General features: G+C 39.2%; 1 protein-coding gene across 2 annotated transcripts; it reads right to left on the bottom strand.

Annotated features, from left to right (window-relative positions):
* Positions 1–3,547: 3,547 nt before the first annotated feature.
* nme5 (NME/NM23 family member 5) lies at positions 3,548–14,583 on the bottom strand. Of its 2 annotated transcripts, none has more exons than XM_003230132.4 (6): positions 14,427–14,583; positions 12,805–12,966; positions 8,791–8,996; positions 8,130–8,230; positions 5,223–5,341; positions 3,548–4,561 (listed from the first exon to the last, which is right to left on the bottom strand). In XM_003230132.4, exons 2-6 carry the CDS (start codon positions 12,931–12,933, stop codon positions 4,481–4,483), a joined length of 636 nt encoding a protein of 211 aa, XP_003230180.1. In that variant the 5' UTR covers positions 12,934–12,966; positions 14,427–14,583; the 3' UTR covers positions 3,548–4,480. The 2 variants fall into 2 exon arrangements, with proteins under 2 accessions (XP_003230180.1, XP_003230181.1); XM_003230133.4 differs by lacking the exon at positions 14,427–14,583 and adding an exon at positions 14,283–14,405.
* Between the last annotated feature and the right edge of the window lie 2,837 nt (positions 14,584–17,420).

Raw genomic sequence — 17,420 nt, 5'->3', positions numbered from 1 at the left:
GTATTAAATTTATACTTTTAAGGTATACATAAAGAAAGAAATGTCTCTCCTTCCTGTTCTTCTCCTTCCGCCCTCCTCCCATCATAGATCAAAAACACAATTTCAGTGGTATCAAATCCCAAACTTGAGAACACTTTCGGAAGCAGTGACAATATTATACATTTTCAATGGGCAAGAGTTATAATTTGCATTTTTATCAACCTTATTGCATTCTATTTCACTCCCACAATTGTATAACTATGCTTTATTCCTGGTACCTTAATACTACTTGATGTTGCAACCTTGGGTCCTTCTAATTATCAAATGGTATAGGTTATCTCTTTGATCTAAGAAAAGTACTAAAATGTGATTTCAAGAGTTATATGATTGCAAAATATAGTAGGGATTGTATGTCCTTTAAGCATGTACATATTGTACTTATGCACAAGTATATCTTATACCCACTTGCTTGGATGTCTGTCACATTGAAATCATGGAGTGTCCAAAGCCTCAGAATAAATTCTACATCTCTTCATTTGTCTTCATTCCAAGGATACAACCATGCACAAAGCTGCTCTTCCAGTAGTTATTTTTAAATCACAGAGGAGAAATTCAAGCTGTAAAACTGAAGACATTCTCAGCTATCATGATGAGCAGCATCATTCCCCCATTTGTCTGTAAGCTGTTGCTCCTGACCACTTGTCATTAACTGTTGCCACAATGCTGTGAAGAGCAACAAGAGGCTCCCCTCTGAGTTGATGTTAGTGTCACTCCATCATGAGCTAGCAGGAGGTGGTACCACACCAATTTGGTCAACAGCCATTCTCTAGGACATAAGACTTATCAATCTTGTTTCTGACATTTTTGGGTCTCCAGGGGGTTGGGTAAGAGGTAGAAAAAGAGAGCCCAGAATCTTGGAAGGAGTAGGGAAACCCCTCCACATACCATGACCTTGTTTTAGGGAACAAGATTAACTTTTTGCCCCTTGAGCATTTGTCTCTGGTAACCTCTCTTTTGTGTTTGGTAAGTTAGGTCACAATCTTAGCATCCTTGAGTCCTAGTTTGGGAAGAAAGCAGTGATAGATAGATAGATAGATAGATAGATAGATAGATAGATAGATAGATAGATAGATAGTTATCTTGTTGAACAGCCTACCATCTTGTTGGACCCTTAAGCATCTCATTCCCAAATAAGCTCCCAGCACATTCAGATGAATGCAGTCCGCCCCCTTAGCTCTTATTTTATGTATTTCAATTCTCAAATATTCATGGATGCCTAGAAAGGAGAATCAACACCTGAGGTGAATAGGCAGAATTTTTGGAACAGTTCCTGGCCCTAGGAATACAAGTTTAGTTTTTCTATTCCCTGCTCCTTAACCCCTTCTTCTTCAACCCCCTCCCCCAATTATTACAGTGAAGTAGCTTGTTTATTGCCCTGGAACAACAAGTTCAATAAAACTGAACTATTCTGTGTCTGCCTTTTCTCTTGATAGGATCAGTTGTTCAGACCTTAGCTTGAAAAGCAAGTCCTTCACCTGGCCCTTTCATGTCAGCCACTTGGATCTACTTATCAATGCAAAGTCTCCTTCAGGATTCAGGTAACCAAGATTAATGATTTCTTTACTAGGACTCAGGAAAAATTGCTACCAAAGGAGTGCACAGACTTAAGGGTTTCTCCAGAGAGCACTGCTGCTAACTGTAGCACAGGAATGAGATTTCTAGTTTGGTTTCTCCACCCAAATAGGAAACTGAGATCACTAGAGAATGCAAATCAGTATTTTGAACAGAGGCCACTGTTTGAGTGAATGATGTAGTCTAACAAGCAGAAGGTTAACTCTCATTGGTTACTAGCTTGGAGACCCGGCGATGCCCGGGTCATTTGAGAAAGGCATTGTTTGCCTGTGTTCCAAGTGTAGCCTATATCCAATGTCAGCTGGGTTCAGTGGGTGTGGGTGAGCTCCAACTCCCATATGCAAGTCCCATCGTCTAGTGTCCATCCCCCTCCAAACAGAGCCAGTATGTAGAATAGGTCATGAGGGCTCCATGTAGCATGTTTGGTCTTGATCAGTCATTTGTGTGGGTCGCGGTGCTCTCAGGAAGTGAGTGAAGGTATTGGAAGTCCCATCGTCCATGGTCCATCATCCTCCAAACTGCACCTGGGTGTAGAGTGAGTCATGGGTGTTCTCTGTTTGAAGTTTGGTCTTGATGAGACATTGATGGGGGTGACAGTGGTCTCAGGAAGTGAATGAATATACTGCAAGTCCCATCATCCAAGGTCCAAGCTCTTTCAAATCTCACCAAGATGTAGAGTGGGCCATGGTGGCTCTATGTGCCAAGTTTGGTCTTGATCAGTCATTGGTGGGGGTCACAGTAGTCCCAGGAAGTGACTGAAGATATTGTAAGTCCCCTCATCCACGGTCCCTCTTCCCCCAAACTGCACCAGGATGTAAAGTGGGCTACCCTGCACCTGCGTGTCAAGTTTGATACAGTTTTGTCATTCATGGGCATCACAGTGGTTTGTGGGAGGTGAATTGGATGAATGTACTGCAAATCCCATAATCCTTGGTCCACCCTCCGTCAAACTGCTGCAGCATGTGAAGTGTGTCATTTGGGGTGTGCCTGGTTTGGTTCAGTTGTGTGATTTGTGGCAGTTGCTGTGGTCTCAAGAAGTGAGGGAAGGTACTGCAAATTCCATCATCCTTGGTCCATCCTGCCCCAATATACATCAGGATGTAAAGGGGTCGACAGGAGTTCTGTGTGCCAAGTTTGGTCCATTTCTATCATTGGTGGGCATTGCAGTAGTCTGTGGGAGTTAAAGTGTTTGAAAGTACTGCAAATCCCATCATCTGTGGTCCATCCTCCCCCAAATGGCAGCAGGTCATAAAGTGCATCGTGGGGATGAAGTGTGCCAAGTTTGGTGCAGATCCGTCATTCCTGTTGGTCTCAGTGGCCTGGGATAGTGGCCAATCAAAACGCGAGCACATATTCCGCCAGGCCAATCAAAACGCTGATACATACTCCGATTTCACTTTTATTATATATATAGATTTCCACCTAAAGTGCACCCACTAAATCCATTTTTCAATGATGAATTAATAGATTTAGATACAGTTCATTGATTTAATTGGTCTGCTTCAACTGAGATTAACACAGCCCAAGTAAAAAAATTCTTCATGTGATGGTTTTTAGGCCTGTTCCTGGGGTTACTTGGGGTGCCGATTCAGAAAATTGCATTGGATAAACCACATCAGCTCTAGTTTATTAGATGTCTATCATGATTTAATATGGGAAAGCAGTACATGGCATATGTTCTGCATTTCAAAAATTAGAGCTAATAGGGGGAAACTGGTGTCATTTTTGGAATCAGTAAGTCAAATAAACCCAGAAACGGGTAACATCTGAGGCACCAAAATGTGTGTTGATCACTGAAATAGGGTTCATGCCACGGTCACCAGGTCCAAACTTTGTGAAGGTCCTTAGTATTTAAGTGTTGTAAAGAAGACAGTATTTAACAATGTTTAGGTTCTTCCTGTTGTAGTGCAACAATGAGAGAAAACATCTGGGGAGGAACGTTTTGCTGTTCTTTATTGAAATATATGCACTTATAGGGCGTGTAGGAAGGAATATTATATTTGGAAATAAAGCTGGTAGATGGCATGTTTGTTCTATATTAAAGAAAACAAGAATTCTTAGTAGACAAGTGCCCAGAAAGCAGCAGGCCATGCTATTATCTCCTTAGAAGAACACTCATTGTAGGGGACTGGAAAACAGATTGAGTTTTCCATTGATATTATTTCCACATGACTAGAACTCAACAGAGGAACTGTTGCAAAGATCTACCTATTTCGGCATCCTTCCCTTTCCAATGGTTAAGTAGATGCCTCCAGAATATTCAAAGACCAGATATAAAGCCCCTGCCTTGTCCAACCAAGTAATCTTGTGCAACATACTGAGTCCAATCAGGGATATTTCATTTTGTGATCACAGTTAATCACTGTTAGATTTGTTCTTCATAAGTATGTCAAATTTCCTTTTAAGTCTCAAATTTGCTTTTTGAATCTCAAAGCATAGGATTTCCATTAGCATCACTGAATAACATCTCTCACTCTTTTGAAATATGGGTTCAAAAGCAGATGACAAGTCTGGAAAAACCAAAATAAGGGCCTGGTTCCAATTACTAGTTCCAAGTAGCCAAAAACCTCACACTTTTGAATCAACTGCTGAATGGTAAATCAGTACCTACAGAACTCCCAATAAGGTAATGGGTCTGGTCACTAAATTTCTTTAAATCTCTGTTGATCATTAATCAGCTGCAATTAATACTTCTTTATTAATTTAAACTTCAAGTTCAAATACTGCATACTTCACAAAACCTTGCTTCTCTGCTTACAATAGATTTTGAACTATTACTTACTGCATATTAACATTGGTAAAAAAAAATCAAGAGACAATAGCAAAAACATATATTTTCATTGTTTTAGTGAATTTCAACATTGTCTTCTTAAGGCTCCTCCACAATCACAGTATGCCGCATTTTGGGTGTGTTGGGATTATGTTCAATTAACCAATCAGCCAGCCAAATCTGTTTGGGGAAAAAAGATATGGAAATGAAACCAATTATAAGTAAAATAATTTCCACAGAAAGATAAACACTTCTATGAAAAGACCTTCAAACTATGCATTCTTGCCTACAAAAGTTTACTTGGAATGAATTCCCCTGAATAATTTCACATTCCTCAACTGATGTTACAAAGGGAACTTTCCTTAAATTCCTAAACTTTGCTTCTAATGATTCACACCTTTGCTTTTGAAACTCTAGAGTTGTCTGAGTGGTTGATCAAGAAGGAGGCAGTCAGTCTAGACTGCTTTAACATACAAAGGATAACTGATTATGGGTACTCTGGCCTGATACAACCAAACCAGATATGTAAATAAGCAACTACTGCTTTTATCAACTGTTAATTTTTCCTTTGGATTTTCATCCTTGATAAAAAAAGAAAAGATTATTATGTCTCTACTGTACTAAGATGAAGGGCTACTGCTCCAAAACAGCAAAAAAACCCCCAAAAAACTTCAGTCCCTTTCTCACATTTATATTAGGGTTGTACCGCTACTACTGTAACTGACAGTCATTGTACAGTGTGCTTTGAAAGCTAGAGTGATGTATTTTGTGCATACATTGGTTGGCCTAGTGATATGTATTTTGGATTTTGTTATATTTTGGCAGTCACAGGGATACTCACAAAAGGATCTGCTGGCTTCTTCTTACACAATTCTGTAAGTCCTTTCAGCAGGGTAGGAGTGACATAAAGGTTTAGGTAATCCTTAGCAGCTTGCCCAACAGGGATTGGTTCAATGATGACTGGAATAAACACAGTAACTATTTTAATTTAAAAGCATCAATAGAAAAAGAATTGAGTGCCAAAATTGTGTTTCCCCCCACAATTAACACTGAAATTTTAATTTACATTCACAATATGAACTAATGTACAAACCAAGAAAAAAAGTATAAGGACCCAGTGTTATTTAGAATTAATTTTACGGCATGTGTTGTCTTCAGAATGAAGTTATACCATAGATTCCAAATCTTGGATATGTTTATCTACTGGAAAGATCATACGTTTAAAAGGTTCATATGCCTACCACAGATACAGAGCAAACCTATTGGAACTGGACTATAATTGAGAATGGCTTGAATTATAAATATTGTTAAAGACAGTCAACTGCTACTACTTGTGAAATAATCAAATTACACAGATGCTCCCAGCTGAAAACATGAAGGACTACGTATTGCTCTATGATTATTTGGAGAAAACAGGTGGTTTTATGCACTCCATTTCCATCTTACCTTCTGTTTCCATTTGCAAATGAATGTGACTCTCCCAGTGCCATCCACAGTTTAAGAGCTTAGCAGGACAATAACCCACATGTGACTTTACGGTGTTTTAGTGCAATCTTATGCATAACTATTTAAAGGAAAGTACTGTACCAAATTTAAATGGACACTATATCTAACACTTGCGACATAATCCTGGATGTGTCTGTTCCAAAGCGTGTAACTTTATTTATTCTTGTCATCTGTTTTGAGAATCCAGTGTAATTGTTTAAGCAGAATATACAGGGTGTTTGAAAAAGAACTCCCTATTCACCATTTAATTTAAATGGTGACTAGGGAGTTTTTTTTTCCAAACACCCTGTATAACATAAATGTCTAAATAAAAAAAAGATCACACCACAATAAATCTTGTTGTTGCTATTCCCTCTCAAGTCAATTTCAACATATGGTAAACTTCTAGATGAGAAACCTCTAAAGAACCTTAGTCATCAAGTAGCTGTTCAGGTCTTGCAAATTCGGGGATATAGCTTCCTTGACTGGACCAATCCACCTGTTTTTCTACTGTCCACTTTACCAAACATTATAGTCTTTTCAAATGAGTCACATCATCTGCTGATATGTTTCAAGTATGACAACCTCTGTTTAGTCATCTTGGTTTCTAGAGAGAGTTCAGATTTCATTTATTATTTTAGTAGTCTACTAGCTGTGCCTGGCCACGCGTTGCTGTGGCGTTGTCTGGTGGTGTTGGTGAGAAATTGTTGAGGTAGTGGTGGTATTGAATGTCTGTTGTATGGTTGTCTTTATGTTTAGTATGCACACTGAAGTAGATTATATGGCAGTGTGGAGTCAAGATAATCCAGTTCAAAGCAGATAATATAAGATTCTAAATGGGTTATATAGCTGTTTGGAAGGGCCTTGAGTCTACACTGCCATATAATCCAGTTAAAATCTGATAATCTGTGGAAGAGGCCTAAGTGAGGCCTAACTGTGCCTATCCCCTGGGCTGAGTGAGTTGCTAGGAGACCAAGTGGGTGGAGCTTAGCCTTCAAACTGGCAGCAATTGGATAAAAACTATTATTCCTCTCCCTCTAATTAGGATTTTTTCTTTTCTTTTTGTTGTATCAACCTAGAGCCATGAATGATGGGTTGTGTTGTCAAATTTCGAGGTTGGGGGGCCTGTAGTTTTGTTGTTTTGTCCGCTGCCCTGATGCCATCACTCTTTTATATATATAGATGGTATCTATAGAAATCTTCTGATATCCCATATTTCAAATGTGTTGATTTTCTTCTCGTCAACCTTCTTCATTTCTTTCACAACTATCAGAAATACTATGGCAGGGTGATTCTGACTTCTGTATTTAATTATTTATTTTTGCACTTGAAGATCTTATCTAGTTCCTTCAAGGAATCTTACCTACACCTTTCCAAGTCTTAGCATTCTTCTAATTTCTTGACTACACTCTCCATTTTTATTAACACATGAGTCAAGGTATAGAAATGTCTATGCACTTTAAAGTTGTGTAATATACCTGCGGTCACTATGTTTATTTTAATATTACACCATATCCCTGCTTTTGCACTTTCTTAACTTTCCTCACTAGTTAAAAGTCTTTGCTATTTCCTGCAAAAATACGATAAAACAGTTTTATCTGACCCTTTTAAAACATAAAACCATTCTGTTTCTCTATATTTGATCCAGACTGTGGCATATAGTCCAGAGTCTTGGTTATAACTTAAGGCTAAAAGATGCTGTGAAACCTCAATTTCTTTATGAGCAAACTATAATTTCCCAAAGGCTTTGCTGTAGACCAGTGTTTCTTAAACAGTGCTCCTCCAGATGTTTCAGACTTCAGCCATCTTACCAGTTGTTAGGAACTGTAGGAGCCAAAGTCCAAAACATCTGGAGGAGCACAGTTTGAGAAACTCTGCTGTAGATTCTAAAACACATGTTGATTATCATCTGGAATTGTTAGATGAGGTAATTAGGTAACATATTGTTGCAATATGATCCCTTGTATCTGTTCGCAATCCAGCTTGAATATATGACATTCCTTGTCCCATATATTGTAAATTTTTTGGTATAAAATCATTAATATTACATTATTTTCATGAACAAGCAGTTCAGAGATCTTTTGAGTTGACTTTATTGCCCCAAAGAACCACACTTTGGATTAAAGAAACCTTATTGAAGATTCTAATGGTTCAAAAGGTGACTTTATAAAAAAATTCTAAATGTGTAATGAATTGCTTCTTCATCCTACCTGAGAACTGACATTTTATGTACTGAAGCAAATTCAAGATAATAATTTTATACCTTCAGGAAACATGAATCGGATTTCCCTTTCTGCTGCTGCAAAGCTGGCACTGCCATGAAGTCCATTCCTCAGATCATCTGTCCCATAGATTGCTCTTAAACTAAAATGATAGAAATGTGTTGGGATGTTTATAATCTCATGTGTTCACTGAAATACACCCAATTATATTTCCATGAAGTTAGGAATGTCAATCACTGATACAATGATAAGCACATTAATAGCAATCTGTTCAGCCTTGTTTGGGGGCAAGTTGTACAAAATAACGTTGTCCACTAAAAGGAAAAAGTATATCTAACAACTCTTGGCAAAATCGGCAACACAAAGTGTATCATCCCGTTCCTCCTACATTTCCAGAAACCCCCCTGCCTTTCTGCACAAATTAACTAATAGGTGATTTCTACCTGACAGAAATATAAAGACATCACAGTGTGCTTATACTGCTTAGGTAACTGCTCAAGTGGACACAGGCCTTATTTTCCTTAGAAAACTAAATACATCTTTGAAACTGAACATCAGAAAAGACTGATTGATGATATCTGAAATTGCAAGACTACATTTCTACAAGTGTTTTGTCAAATAAAGGTTGCAAGATTGAGATAATAACTTCCATTAGCTTCACTGGAGAAAAGAAAAAAGTGTTTTAAGTACTGAGAAATTTACCTGTCAGGATATCTTTCCCTAGCTACGAAGCTACTTGAAGGTCCAAGCAGGTCCTTCCAATAGGAGATAGCTTGATGCCGAGCGAGAACCATGGCAATTAAAGGCCCAGAGCTCATATAAGATGTTAAGTTAGGAAAAAACATTTTCCCATATTGTTCCACATAGAAATTGCTGCACTGCTCTGGGCTTAATTGGAGCTTCCGTTTCTATTAGAGAGAGAAACACACACAGAGAAAGAATCTCTTAAAACCCCTGTTCCAAAACTGTCAATTGTTGCCAATTACATTAACACATTACATTACAGAAGCATTGTAGATTATTTCTCAACAAACTCTGCAATGCTTTTTCAACACATGCAGCAACATTAACTTTATTTAAAAGACCTTCAAGACTCTGCTTATGTCGAGAAAGTTTTAATTTGACTTTAAAAATCAAAATCAAAAAGAGTTACTTTTTCACTTTGTTTCTAAGGTTTTGTCTTTCTTTCATACTACAGTAATTTCAAAAGTGTGTCTATGGTGATGTGTTGATCTGAGCCATTACTCTCTGGTAAAGCCAACTGGGACTACTTTACAGTAATTCCGTCTCTGATTAACCATCATACTATCTCCAGCCTTCTGGCCGCTTCCTAAAGATTGTTGAGCAAGATGTGCCCTCTAGCTTCAGGCACAGACTTTATTGCATGCTTCCCACCCTTGGTATGCCATTGAGGTCAAAATGGCAGGTGGAAATTTTGTGATTACACTTTCTATGTGCCTCTTTCCTCTCCCCTGTCCCTTCTTGTGCATCTGTTTTGGGGCAGCAGTAAGGAAGAAACAGTAGAAACCTTGTAGCACCATCACAGTTCCCTTGAGCAATCTGTCTCCCTCACTATACTTTTATTAGTTTTGATGAAAAGATACAGATGAGACTGTACTTGAGATCTTAATCAATGATCTCCAACTAAATACAGAGAATTACAATTTAATTAGAGCAGGTTATGTGACCAGCAGCCTCAAACTCAATTTCAAAAGCTCTTAGTTCTGACCTTTGGCATCAGTCCTCTTTCCTCTTCTCCAGCAATTTGCAAGTGGGGAGCTAGGGGTTAGAAGCAGAAAAGGGGTGCTACTTTTAGCCCTCACTGGCTGCATATTCAGCTATTAGTCTTACTACATGTATATAATCCTGACATGCTAATGGAACACAACTGAACATCACTAGAAAGCTATGTGGCACTTTCTTTTGTCATCCTACTACTGTAATTTTGCCTTTTTCGGGCATCGAGGAACGATTTCACATGGATAATTTATTACCTGAGGTTAATTTCATTCAGCTGAACTTTAATGTAACAAGGCAGTTGTTTGGAAAAACAGAACCTGACAATACCACTATTTGGCAACCATTTGAAATCAGATAAAATCGGTAACAGTGGGTATGCTGAGAAGCATTATTGACAGACATGGTGTAGCCAATAAATAAAAAGGATAAATTGGTTTGTAGAAATATTTACATCCTCGTGTCAACACACAAATTCATGACAATTAAAAATATACAGAATAAAATTCCCACTAATTATGTTTTAATTAACTGGATCCCTTTGACCTCTAAAGCAATGGCCTAGTTTATAATATGGCATTCTTGGTGTTAGTACTTTTACAGCTGGAATTTTATTAGGGAGTCAAAATGGCACAAAAATACCTGCAGGGTTTCTGTAATTGGCCAGACATTAAAAGAAACAGGTTGAGAAAACCATGTAATCTGCACATTGTATTGAGAGGCTATGACAAGAAGGATTGGCAGATTATTATATTAGGTTTATTAGGTTGCACTCTTTGCCTTAGAAGGAGACCTGTAACACCCTCCTCCATCTTTACAGTGGTTTCCTGTGCTTTTTTCATTAGCTTAATGAAAATATTACTTGTACTGTATTACAATATAGATTTGAGAATTTGTTTAGGGGAAAAAACACTTATCAATTTTCCAAAGTAAGAACTATACAATAGCAGCATCTAGTGGTCAGTTTTTGGAACTTGTTCATTGATATAATACTTTCAGAACTATTTACCTGATCTGGTGATCGAAACAACAGTCAGTTGTAGCAGGGTTCCCGAACTTAAATAATGTATCAATATATGTGAATATTTTTATAATGGCTTGTGGAAGATGGCATTTAACAAATTCAAACTGATGACTACCTACCGTACTAGCTTTGAATTTCAATACTTCCCAGTAGATAAGTTAGTTTTAGAGCTTGGAAGTAGCTGTGTTATTTGTAATAAGTCATTTTGAGAATTACAATGGCATAACTATACATTACAACTGTTAGAGTGTAAATTCTTCAGTAGTGTAAAAATACATTACCTATTACTTTTACAAAAATTAAACTATGAGTGGAACAATGCTGCTAGACTGCAGCTCTTAGCAGTCACCATCACTGACTAGCTATGCTCACTGGGGCTTCTGGGAGTTCCAGTCCAAAAATTAGAGTGGGGCACACAATCTTCCCATTCAGAAAATCAAAGCTCAAGTCATCACTAGCCATGAAACTCACCAGGTGATCTTGGAATTGTCATTTTCTCACACCATGACCTACCTCACATGGCTTTTGTGAACAGGTAGTGGGGATGTGGAGAGCCATGTAAGCCACCCTGAGTTAATTGGAGGGAAGGTGGAATAAAAATGTAATACATGCACAATAATTGTTACAGGTGTATGTCTTCACTGAATGGTGGGAGAATATCACACGGTTTAAGCTGAGGGCTCATGCTGTGCTTTGTACTGCTGAAAACCAACCACTTATTAAAAACCAAAGTCACACTACTGGTCCCTATTGAGAAATGGAAAATTAAAAAGTTAATTTCTAAAGGGCTGTTTTTTTGTTTTGTTTTTTAAACTAACTGTTTGGGCGTGGGTTCACATTAACAAAAAATAAGTTGTGTACTTAAGGGCTGAAAATGTAACTAAGGATTTCAAAAATGTAATGTAACACTTCATGCTCTTATTACTTTTATAGTTGAACTAAAGAAAACTATGTACAACACTGGTTAAACTATAAATCCAACTTCTAATCGTGAACTCTGTGTGTTGTTTTGCTCCTAGATCACTTATGACTTACAGCAATTTAAGGTGAACACGCCGCAGGACTTATTATTGTTTTCCTGTAAGGCTGAGAGAATGTGACTTGTCCAAGGTTATCCAGCAGGTATCCACAGCTTAGCTGAGATTCCAATACTGATCTCCTGGAGTCTTAGGTTCTTTCCACACAGCTGAATAAAATCCCACATTTTCTGCTTTGAACTGGAATATATGGCAGTGTGGATTCAGATAACCCAGTTCAAAGCAGATATTGTGGGATTTTCTGCTTTGATATTCTGGGTTATATGGCTGTGTGGAAGGCTCTTAAGTGCAACATTCGAGCCAATATACTATCTTTGCTTTCCAAAATTGGATTGCTTCTCAAAACAGCTTCAGAATCTATTTTTTCTGATATGCAATTACATTACATTTCTGCTTTTCTTTTTCTACATTACTGTGATGGCATAGTTTTCTTGGATTTAAAATACCTTAGCAAAATAGAAAATAAATGCATGAATATTTTGAGGTAACTAGACAAAACCTAAAGACAATGAAGCCATGCAGTTGATTTCATGGAAACAGTACTGCATTTTATGTTTTTACCACCATTGGAATATTTCTGGATTATGAAAGAAAAATACACCTTCCCACCCTGCATGCAAATGCAGTAACTAAATGCATTTCATGTTAAAAAAAAAACCTCCATCTTCTACAATCCTGCACCAGCTCCTCCGGATTCATCCAACATTCACTTTTCATGAGAAATATGAAAGGTATTCATTGTAAGTCTATCTGAAAACATGGCAAATACATTATAAGTCCTGCTTTGGTGTGTCGGTAACTCTTATGCTGAAGCAGGACCAAGCTCTTCTCTGCCATTTTATTTTCTAATTTAAAACATATTTCAATTTGTAGTGGGGTTTTTTTTTTTTTTTGCAAAACTTTACTTTTTAAGGTTACCTGAGTAATGGTGAATCCCGATCTGAGAATTATATCTTCTATTTCTACTTCTTTGTTGATGATATCTGGCTTAATGATTGCTAGCGTTCTTTCAACATAGATTTGAGGTTCGGGCATCAACATTTGCATTTTTGCAGTTAAAATTCAAGCCGTCTTCTTTCACTGAAATGATATATTTTTTGAGCCCATTGCATTTACACTTGTTAGGAGAGTGGATGAATAGAAACCCGAGCCTTTCAAAGTAATTCCTACCTGATCTGTCTAAACACACAACCTTATCCTGTGTACAGTTACTCTAAATAAGTTTTCCTGGAACTGCTGAGTTGACAGACACACAGGAAGACGGCATCCCGGAGTTCTAAGAAAAATATCATGGCTAGAAGAAACCAACCTAACCAATCACTAGCTACAGGGACCTAGCTTCCCCTATAAATGTCAGCATAATTATGTTTATAGCCACATATCCCTCCTAGGGCCTTTCCAGTCAGGCCTTATATCCCAGGATCTGATTCCAAGTTTTGTGCTTCAGACTTGATGATATGAGTCTGCAGTGCGAAATAATCTGGGATAAACAGAAAACTTGGTATCAGATCCTGGGTGTGTTAAAGCGCTGAGCTGCTGAACTTGCAGACTGAAAGGTCCCAAGTTCAAATCCCGGGAGCCGAATGAGCACCCGCTGTTAGCACCAGCTCCTGCCAACCTAGCAGTTCAAAAACATGCAAATGTGAGTAGATCAATAGGTACCGCTCCAGCGGGAAGGTAACGGCTCTTCATGCAGTCATGCCGGCCACATGATCTTGGAGGTGTCTACGGACAACGCCGGCTCTTCGGCTTAGAAATGGAGATGAGCACCAACCCCCAGAGTCGGTCACGACTAGACTTAACATCAGGGGAAAACCTTTACCTACACTTTGCACTTAATGCAGTTTGATACCCCTTTAACGGCCGTGGCTCAATGCTAAGGAATTCCAAAAGCTGTAGTTTGGTGAGGTACCAGCATTCTTTAGCAGAGAAAGGCTAAAGACCTTGTTAAACTACACCTCCCAGGATTCCACAGCATTGAACATGGCAGTTAAAGTGGTGTCAGACTGAATTAATCCTACAGTGTATATCAGGCATGGGAAAACTTCGGCCCTCCAGGTGTTTTGGACTTCAACTCCCACAATTCCTAACACCCGGTAGGCTGTTAGGAATTTATTTATTTATTTACATTTCTACCCCGCCTTTCTCACCCTCGGAGGAAAATCAAGGCGGCTTTACACATGGGCAACTATTGGATGCCTTAAAAACGGTGTGAAATTCAAATGTGGGAATTGAAGTCCAATACACCTGGAGGAAAAAGGCCCAAGTTTGCCCATGCCTGGTGTAGATGCATCCACGGTGTACGTAGAATTAAAATCCCCTGAAGGTTTTACTCAAGACCGAGGCCCGTTGCGCCAAAGCGGGCTCACTCCCAGGCCCCTTGATTCCGGGCTCACTGTTCTTTCTCCAGTTCCCCACTTCAGTCCATCAAGAGAAAAGGCTTTGGGGTCGCTAAAGAGAAGAAGCCCTTCTCGAACTTCTCCATCCCAAACTTCTCCCTCGGGCCTGATGAACAGAGCGCAGTAATTCGCCCAACATACCTGCTAATTAGGCCTCTTGCCCCAGGTGCGGTTGCCAAGCAACCAAAGAAACTGCAGTCTAAACCAGCGGCTACGGCAGCCGGAGAGGTCCATTTTGAAACGCGCGGTCGGTCTTTTTTCATTCGATATCCGTTCAACAACCTTCGAGGCTTGGTGGGCGGGAACAGATATCGGCCTTCTTTTCCTGCAGCTCATGCAGTTAGGTTTTGATATGTTTAGGCATGTATTATAGGCACCTCTTGTTCCATCCATGCATTCAGCTTCGTTAATTTCACAGGGTTTTCTTAGGTAAGAAATACCCAGAAGTGGTTTTGCCAGTTCCTTCCTCTGACATATAGGCTACAGCATCATCCAAGTACTAACCTGGGCTGACCCTGCTTGATAGTCAAGATTAGATGGCATCTGATGCCTTTAAGGTGTTTTTTTTGTTCATTTATGGTTAAAAACCACATGGAGAGAATGGGGGACGCCTGGCTCGACACCAGTACTTGTGAAAAAGATATTGGCGTCCTTGTGGACAACAAGTTAAACATGAGCCTATAATGAGATGTGGCGGCAAAAAAGCCAATGGGATTTTGGCCTGCATAAATAGGAGTCTAGTGTCTAGATCCAGGGAAGTCATGCTCCCCCTCTATTCTGCCTTGGTCAGACCACACCTGGAATACTGTGTCCAATTCTGGGCACCACAATTGAAGGGAGATGTTGACAAGCTGGGATGTGTCCGGAGGAGGGCGACTAAAATGATCAAGGGTCTGGAGAACAAGCCTTTTGAGGAGCAGCTTAAAGATCTGGGCATGTTTAGCCTGCAGAAGAGAAGGCTGAGAGGAGACATGATAGCCATGTATAAATATGTGAGGGGAAGTCATAGGGAGGAAGGATCAAGCTTGTTTTCTGCAGCCCTGGAGACTAGGATGCGGAACCATGGCTTCAAACTACAGGAAAGGAGATTCCACCTGAACATCAGGAAGAACTTCCTCACTGTGAGGGCTGTTTGGCAGTGGAACTCTCTCCCCCAGACTGTGGTGGAGGCTCCTTCTTTGGAGGCTTTTAAGCAGAGGCTGGATGGCCATCTGTCAGGGTGCTTTGAATGTGATTTCCTGCTTGGCTGGGGGTTAGACTGGATGGCCCATGAGGTCTCTTCCAATTCTATGAGATAAGTATGAATTTTATAAGGCATAGGTGCAACCATATCTTGCACAAGTTTGCAGTCCTCATCCAAGATTAAGGCCCCTTCCACACAGCTGAATTATATCCCATAATATCCCAAATTGGAATATATGGCAGTGTGGACTCAGGGTCCTTCCACACAGCCCTATATCCCAGAATATCAAGGCAGAAAATCCCACAATATCTGCTTTGAACTGGGTTATCTGGGTCCACACTCAAATAATGTGGGATTTTCTGCCTTGATATTCTGGGATATAGGGCTATGTGGAAGGGCTTTTACCGTAGATAACCCAGTTCAAAGCAGATATTGTGGGATTTTCTGCCTTGATACTCTGAGTTATATGGCTGCATGGAAGGGCTCTAAGTCCACACTGTGACCCATATATTTAAGTTCAAAGCTGAAAATGTGGGATTTTATTCAGCTGTGTGGAAGGGGTCTTAAATAGGCAGATGAGTTTGTTGGCAGTGAAAAGTTAGTTCGGCAAATCACACTAACTCAGCCATATAGCCATATAACCCAGAATATCAAGGCAGAAAATCCAACAATACCTGCTTTGAACTGGGTTATCTGAATACACACTGCCATGTATTTCAGTTCAAAGCAGACAATGTAGGATATTATTCAGCTGTGTGGAAGCGGCCTCAGAAGAAGGCAATGGCAAACCTTTGCTGAACAAATCTTGTCAAAAATTCCCATACATGTTTTCATACATGACTTATAATGAATTGAATGTACAGGTTGAGTATCCATTATCTGGAATTTTGAAATGCAAAATCATACAGTGGATGGCTGAGAAACCGACACCTTTTAAAAAAAAACGGTTTAATTTATGCAAACTTTTTTTCATTCATAAAATTGTTTAATATATTGTGTATAAATTTATCTTCAGGCTATGTGTATAAGGTATGGAGAAAATATGAATTAATTTCATGTTTTGGCTTGTGTCCGGTCTCTATGATAACTTGTTCTGTATGTTTATGCAAATTCAGTTATTTAAAAAAACCTAAAATACAAAACATTTATGGTCCTAAGGATTCAGAAAAGTGTTTGTGCCGTCCGCCGGACAATAAAAAACTATAAAACTGAAACGTGCTGTCCTTTATCCGGGCGAACTGCAAATCCCTATAAGCTGTCCTATAGATATTGAACGACTGAGTCTGGATAACTTCAAAAAAGGATGTTTATTCATACAAGGTTGTAAACCTGGCACAGATCTTAAAGTTGCAGAAAATGAAACAAATTTCTATAGGTTTTAGGTACAGAATTATCCCTGGTTCCAGAAAGCAAAGGTGATTATAAAACCACTATACCCTAATCACGCTGCCTATATTAGAAGGAGAAACTCTTTCCTTCCCTATCTTTACAGCAAAGATTAGTTCTAGAAGCGATGGAATAACTCTGCTCCTCTAACTAGATTTCCTATTCCAGATCAATATAATTCAATACTTATCTAATTTGGATAGGCTTAGATTGGCCTGGTTTTGAGGATGATTTGTCCCAGTTAGCTTTGCACAGCTCCAGCACGTTGGAAGACTATAGCCAGAATGAAACTCTAAAATGGAGTCTAGACCCTGGTAAAAAGGGCGGTCCTAAGATGTTGCACTCTTTGACCAATCACTGCAAAGAAAACTGCAGCCAGCTCTTGCAGATTCCAAGCCACTTTTCCTAGGCTTTTGCAGCCAGAGGCTCAAACAAAATGTAAAGGAGGGAAAATAAACAAACGACCAATAGGTAAGGCAAACCATCGTCCTGGGGGACGGAACACTCCCCGCTAAATTCCCAGGATGTGGGAATTTACCAATCAAAAACATACAAACACCTTTGTA

Source organism: Anolis carolinensis, chromosome 2, assembly GCF_035594765.1.
Source record: "Anolis carolinensis isolate JA03-04 chromosome 2, rAnoCar3.1.pri, whole genome shotgun sequence".
Taxonomy (NCBI): domain Eukaryota; kingdom Metazoa; phylum Chordata; class Lepidosauria; order Squamata; family Dactyloidae; genus Anolis; species Anolis carolinensis.
The sequence above is the reverse complement of the archived record's forward strand: the minus strand, read 5'-3'. Positions and strand labels throughout refer to the sequence as shown.